At 42.3% G+C, this 7,060-nt stretch overlaps 1 protein-coding gene across 1 annotated transcript in view; it reads right to left on the bottom strand.

Annotated features, from left to right (window-relative positions):
• Nucleotides 1-2,502: 2,502 nt before the first annotated feature.
• Nucleotides 2,503-7,060, bottom strand: part of TTC1 (tetratricopeptide repeat domain 1) — a 30,027-nt gene continuing 25,469 nt past the window's right edge. Inside the window, exon 7 of the mRNA XM_010139103.1 lies at nucleotides 2,503-2,636. Coding sequence (XP_010137405.1) covers nucleotides 2,503-2,636 — 134 coding nt within the window. The remainder of the gene's footprint in view (nucleotides 2,637-7,060) is intronic.

Here is a 7,060-nt window from a genome sequence, read left to right as displayed (position 1 = left end):
CACGATCCAGACATACCCGAGTCCCTCACTCTGGGCACAGGCCAAGTTTATGAGCTTCAGCCCAGCGCTGCCTCTGCCCAGGGCTCCTCTGACGCAGCTTGGACACCTTCGCTCTGTAGCATTCCAGGTTTCAGGAAAGATTAGTAACCATTTATCCTAGTCTCAACACTCTGCCCAGCCCAGTAAGCCTTCCCTGAGTCCGAAGAGCTCAGCTCAGCGTGGTTTTACAGCTAACAAGCCTATCTGGACCTGCACAGCCCCTTGGGCGTGAACACTCTTTTCTCCCAGCACATTCCCTCGTATCCCCGTTGCCTGGGTAAGCTCGGCCCTCTGCCTGGATACGGGAGTCTGACACACCCAGCCTCTGGCTGGCAATCCCCAGTCCAGCAGCACTGGGGCTGCTCTGAGGAGCAAACTCTTTCAAACCTCCTACCCCTTTGCCCAAGCTTTATTAGTAACAGAAACTCAGCCTTGCACATTAGAAACTTTACGCCCACAGAGCACAGCGCACTTAGACTCAGCACGTGGAAATCCTAGAGGCTGTTTGCTGTTATTTACTGAAGTGACATTTTAATTATGCAGAGGATGTTAAAGGCTGCACAGGCCTCACTGTGAATTAGGGCTTCTCTCCTTTTGACGACGACATTTTAATTCCCATAGACTTAATACACCCTCACTGCAGACTTGAGGTGGTTTACAAAGAGGTAACCACACAGTCAAACTAAAATACAGCAGGACAGACTGAAACAACAATCCAAACCCCTCCACAGCTGCAGAGACAGAAATGAAAACAAAGCACCAAGAACGCCTTAGCTCAAGCGACAGTTCCTTCAGGCATATTAGTGTAAAGACTGGAGCTCTGTAATTTCAGTCCTGCAGTACACACACAGAGGCTTCCCGAAACAAATTCAAGATGACACCCAACAGCCAGCCATTATTTAATTAAATCATTAATTGAAATCTGCACCGAGACAACTGAAAAATCTGATTCCAATGTAAACATTTCAGCATAAACATAAAAACCAGTAAGTGGTAATTACATTCATGTTACAGATACTGATAATGGCAAACAAGTAAGTGATGTTAAAGTTGATTGCACAAGGCCTTCATAGTATTCCAGACCTTGAAGACTGGAGTATCTGTCTATCGATGGATCGATCGATCTGTTTAGGTGGTGGTGAAGTATTCCATTCAGATTTCTGAGAAGAGGTGTCTTCTCAGAAATCTGAATGGAATACTTCACCACCACCTAAACAGATCGATCGATCCATCGATAGACAGATACTCCAGTCTTCAAGGTCTGGAATACTATGAAGGCCTTGTGCAATCAACTTTAACATCACTTACTTGTTTGCCATTATCAGTATCTGTAACATGAATGAATCTCAGACAAGCAAATTTAACGGTACCATTACAAAGGATGTGTATATATATTAGGAACAAAATTTCCTTCAGAAAAATTAATAAAAAGTAAACAAACTGTAGTATAAGGGTGGCCTATGGTTAACTTACTGATCTTGCTATGAGCCAGACAAAAAAAAAAAATCAGATGCCTCAAATTAATGTCTTGCAAGTCTGTTACCTGGGGGTGGCTATAAGCACTTTAAACAAAACCACCATGGAAAGGATTCAAATTAGGCAAGAACTTCACCAACCTTTGTATCTCAGCTTGTGATGAGCCCCCGAAAAAAAAAAAAAATCAGATGCCTCAAATTAATGTCTTGCAAGTCTGTTACCTGGGGGTGGCTATAAGCACTTTAAACAAAACCACCATGGAAAGGATTCAAATTAGGCAAGAACTTCACCAACCAAACCAACAGAAATACCAAGCCTTTATTATGCAGAAGAATGATTCCACAGGAGGCTGGCTTGCTTCCGTGCATGCTGCCAGCCACATCCACCCGCTGCGCGAGACGGAGCCCTGCGTTCCCGGGATGGCTGAAGAGCTGCCTGCGGATGGGCAGTGGTCCATCAATTCCTTGTCTTGATTTGCCTGAGTGTGCGGCTTTTGCTTTACCTGTTAAACTGTCTTTATCTCAGCCCAACTTTTTTCACTTTTACTCTTCTGATTCTCTCCCACTGGGGGAAGCAAGTGATTGGCTGCATGGGGGCTACTTGCCAGCTGGGATTAAACCACAATACTTGGCTACAGCTGCATCAGCAATTTTATTCAACTGAATTTCTTGCTAGAATTTTGTTGCCAGCTTTGAATGGGCCAAAAGAATGAACCTGACTGTTGAATAAGCCAGACACTGCAAGGGGAGGAAAAAAAATTAAAAAAAAAAAAAAAAAATCACACATTGGACAAAGTTATCACTAAGAGAAGTCAAATGCCTTGCTTTACATCCACATTGTGAATAATTTCACAAGCAGGAAAATGAATATGCTTGGGTCTTATCTTCACTTGGGGAGCATGAAGAATGTTTGCCGAATCCTTTTATTGGTATGTGCAAGCACACGGTCACAAAGCCTGAAAGCCAGCAGAACAAGATTGAATTCATGTTATCTATTGTTGTTTGGATTTTGAACAAAATTAATGGAGTATGAACCAGTTGATGAATCCTGTTTTATCTGGAAATTTTCTGTTGACAGGCCAAAGGGGCGGAGAACCAAATTCCCAAGATCCTTCAGTTTGCCTACAATGAGAAAGGAAGATAACACGTTAAGAATGAAGCAGTGGGAAAACTCGCATTGAATTAGCCCAGCTACACAATCCAGCTCTGCTAATTTATCTACTCATTTAAGGTAAATGCTGTGGAAATTCCTGCAGTTTGCTGGCTCTCTAGAGTCTTTATATGAATTTTTTAAAAAGCCCAATTGTGATGTAGTTACAGTCAAGCTTTGGGGTCTGGTTCTGAACGGTTTGTCAGGAAGCCCTGATGAACAGCCAGTGGCTGCAGTCAAGGCCATGTGATTACAGCTATCAAGAAGGGCCTTATTTCCTCAGTTATAAGCTTGAGGCACGAGAGATTAACAACAAAGCACTGGTCTCCCTTACACTGGTGTTTGGATGTAACTGCGATAGCTGCCAACATAGAGTTTTCTAACACAAAGGTTTCAGTTCTGGTCATTTTAAATGCAGCTACAGCTCTATAAACAGTCATCAATATCAGAGCTACCCAGTTTCCCAGACTACCGAGAGACAATGCCGCAGTTCAAACTGCTCATCTAGCACCATTAAAAATCCCTTTCTAAATCTGTATCTTTATATAAAGAAGATTAAAACAAACTCATTCTTGCAACTGTGTTTGCACCTGCAAACTCAGCCAGTCCATCTGATGCATACAACTTCACGGCCATTTTACCTGCAAAAAAACCTCAGCATGACGGTATGTGACGTGACATCAACTCACTTTCAAAACTACAGTTCTCCAGGACTAACTTTCCACTGCCAAGAGCTCCAAACAACTGTTATTTCACAAGCATTAAATATACATAGGGTATGACAATTAATAAAATCTAAAGGCCTCTATCAATACAGATGTACCATGTATGCTTCCTGACTCTAGACTGTTAATCTTGCCTCCACCTGTAAAAGGGGAAGGGCAACCAAAGGACATCTTTTTTAAAAAATCAAATCTATATAGAGATGATAACAGTAGATAAAATACATAAAATGAATCAAGAAGCAAAGGTAACACTTCAGTGTTGGCTAAACACAGGCTAACTGAGCCTCTGGCACGACGAGACAAAGGAGGAAGACGGTCTGTTTTCCAAGAAAAACATTATTTTCCTCCTGGCTTCAGTGCAGAATTGTAGGAGGAGTTTGGACGAGTTGAAGCCTACCCTAGGTTTGTACCCACAGGCTATACACCACCTATCAAAAAGCCTTCTACCTTTACTAGACTCTTCAAGGCAACACATTCTGGTTTGCCGGGAGTTTTGTGCATGCATGTGGTGGGAAAAAGCATCAACAAGAGCTGGCACAGAGGAAATCCAGCTGAGCAGCTGAAGGATTGACCGAGGGGTAGCTTGAAGGTGCGGGTGCCCACCTATTCCTACTTGCGCGCGTGTGCTTTCAGCAAGCCATCTTCAGTCATGAGAAACATCTCCGTTATTCCAGACCTTCACCTGTGCTTCTATTCCTAAACTAACAGAATCTAACTGCAAAGTCACATCAACATTTATCACTTAGTTTCTTTGCTTTCCCCAAGATCTTTTGTTTGTTTGAGGACCCTGTTTCTGCCCAGCAGTGCAATCATCACTGCTGCTCTTAAATAAGTTTCCTCACTACAATGCACCAGCCAGAATTTAATCCAGGCTTTGTTGCCACGCCGCACCGAAGCGGTAACTTCTCAGCAGCGACAGGAAGTACGGAAACATAAGGAGCAAAGCGCTGTGTAAGTTATTTACAGAAAGAGACCAGCAGTACTTATACTGCACAAAGTACAGAGATTTGCCTTGTGTGACACTGCAGGCCTGTGACCCTGCTCAAAGCAGGTACCCAAGTCCGAACGTACCCCATGGAAGTGTGGCTCTTATCTCTTACCATCTGGTGACAGGTTCAACACCATCACCATAAACCAAAATACACTATTTTTTCAATCACGTTACCAAAATGGAAGTGGAGTTTTTTTGAGAAAATACCAACTGTGGAGAAATGTCAACATTTTATCCTAAGAAACAACTCAGTCCTGCATAAAGAAACCAAAAGCATTACTATGGCACTGCTAAGTATGCCAAAGTAATTAAGAGCTTGCGTCAAAGTGCAGGTTCACAACTGGGTATCTTCCAGAGATTTCTGTAATTATTTCAAAGCAATATTGGTCTTTTGAGAGTCAGCATGGAAATTTCATGGCCTTACACAGGAAAAAAAAGACCACCTTACCCTAACAAAAGCAGCTAGTTGGCGAGAAAGATTTTTTTCTTCAATTTGTTTTTTTTCCTGTGTGGATTAACAGATGAGGTGGTTGAGTGATCTGGCCAAAGTCATCCCAGTGAGTGGTTCAGCTTCTTTGTGCTGGTGGTGGGGTTTTTATAAGCTATACCCTGTTTAAGCTAAGTTAACTAGTAAGTTCATAATTTTATATTGCACCCTAAAAGCATTCTGGTTATTAAACTACAAAGTTGTTCACAGCATTTCTATGACTGGGATGAATAGTTGCTATTGTCCTTCTAGACAAACACTTGGTCATTGCTTAGCTTCAGGTTTGGGGTGAGAAGTGTCTTTGTCTACCAGTGGAAGAACTGCAGCATCGACTGGCGTTGCTGGAGTCAGCTGCCTGTTTCGGGGAACTGCGAGAGGTCTTTTCTAATTGCAGTTAGTACGATGGCTCTTTTCCGGTCACACTAGAGCCAATAAACACAGAACAACTGCCTTGGTATTCTTGCTTGTAGCTAGGCCAGCTCTTTGGGAGAGGCTAAAGACCATATGGTATGTTTAATACTTTATTCTTCATCTCACTGAGATAATTAAAATAATACAGTCATAGATCACCTTCCTGTTCTATCACTTCTATCCACGTACACCAGTGCCTTTTGGTGCAGCCACATTTAATACATTGTTAATGAAACAGAAGAAAGCCTTGCACTTTCCGGGAACTCAAGCCCAAAGCACTGCTCCTGCTGTCTTGGCGCACATAAACCCATCATTGTACCAAAGCACTACTTTCTCCTCCCCCACTCTCCTTTCATCCCTAAATTAAGATCTGTAGTTAAGTCCAACCTCCCCCTCCCCCCAAAGAAAAGCTCTCTTAAAACAGAGACTGTGCCTGAAGGAAGGAAGAAGGCATGTGGAGCTGTGACTCAGCTGCAAAGAGCTCTCAGCACTCAAACACTCACTTGTCCCGGAGCAGGGTCATGTTCTCCTCTCTGAGACTGTTATTGTCATAAATCTTGGACGTTTGGAATAGTTTTAGCAAGGTTTAGCAGCTTGAGGGCTGTGACAACAATAGGGCTTTCTGCATGGCTACAGGGGAGCCAACCCTGACCTTATCTATGTCTACTTTTCACCTGGACTCCAGCACGTTAAGTTCCTTCAGCAAAGCAATATTCAGAGGTTAACAAGAAAACTAACTGGCAAAAATCAGTGTAGGGCTCCGAAGTCTGTGATCCATTATTCACCTAAACTGCAAAAGGCAGATGCACAAAAAGATTTCTCACGATTTACATTAAGATGTAACAGCCAAAATTAATTGCTGTTCAGTCTTTCTGGCAATAATTTTAGTTTAGTCCCTAGTGTTAATGTGGTGTTTGGAAGCTGAAAAGCTAGATATTGTTTAGGTTAGGAATTGTCTTTTGATAAAAGACAAATTTCCCAATGAGGTCTGATCTTTGTTTAATTTTCTGTATTACCAACAACATTTCTTAAGCAATTAAAAGAGCAAGGGCAATCCTTTTCCCTTCCCTAAATGATGAGAACTGGACTAAAAGCAACTGTGTAGTAGCTCTGGTTCGAACTTTTTAGTGTTCTCCCTATATACAGTGTTAGGGTTTAGCAGCTTAGTTGCAAACTCAACATACCCTTCAGTATTAAGCCCCCGAATTCTTTAGGCATTACACCTAATAAATATCTTCGCTCGTCTCAAGTAGCTGCAAACATCCCTTATTGGCAGACAGGCCCAAGAGATCTGCTCTGATAAGCCTTCCTATTAGTCACATTGATAATCCAGCACATATCGCTATTTTCTGCAATGTACTCATCTATAACTTCCGCTGTCCCAGTAGTTTTTAATTGGATTTGATAAATCTGTATGTATAAGATGGGTCACACAGACTGGCATACAGTCCGTCTTATTTTTTTTATATATATATTCAATGTCCTTGGCTCCGCTGTAGCCATGCAAAAAACTCCACTGTTGTCACAACCCTCAAGCTGCTAAATCGTGCTAAGACTATTCCAAACTTCCCCTCTTCTCACACCCTCTCCCCAGAGGAGCTGGTCCTAGTTATCACAATAACTACAGATTCTCTAAACAAGACTAGCTTGTTGCACAATAGCTGGAAATCTTTGGATTTAAAGTCAGAAGAGAAATAAAAAGGACACGGAAAAGGGTCAGTATATGTTCATGTCCCGGGCAAATACTAAGGCAGAGGAAGCTCACGTTCTGAAAGCATAAAG

The sequence above is a fragment of the Buceros rhinoceros genome, unplaced genomic scaffold (assembly GCF_000710305.1).
Source record: "Buceros rhinoceros silvestris isolate BGI_N320 unplaced genomic scaffold, ASM71030v1 scaffold29560, whole genome shotgun sequence".
Lineage (NCBI taxonomy): Eukaryota > Metazoa > Chordata > Aves > Bucerotiformes > Bucerotidae > Buceros > Buceros rhinoceros.
The sequence above is the reverse complement of the archived record's forward strand: the minus strand, read 5'-3'. Positions and strand labels throughout refer to the sequence as shown.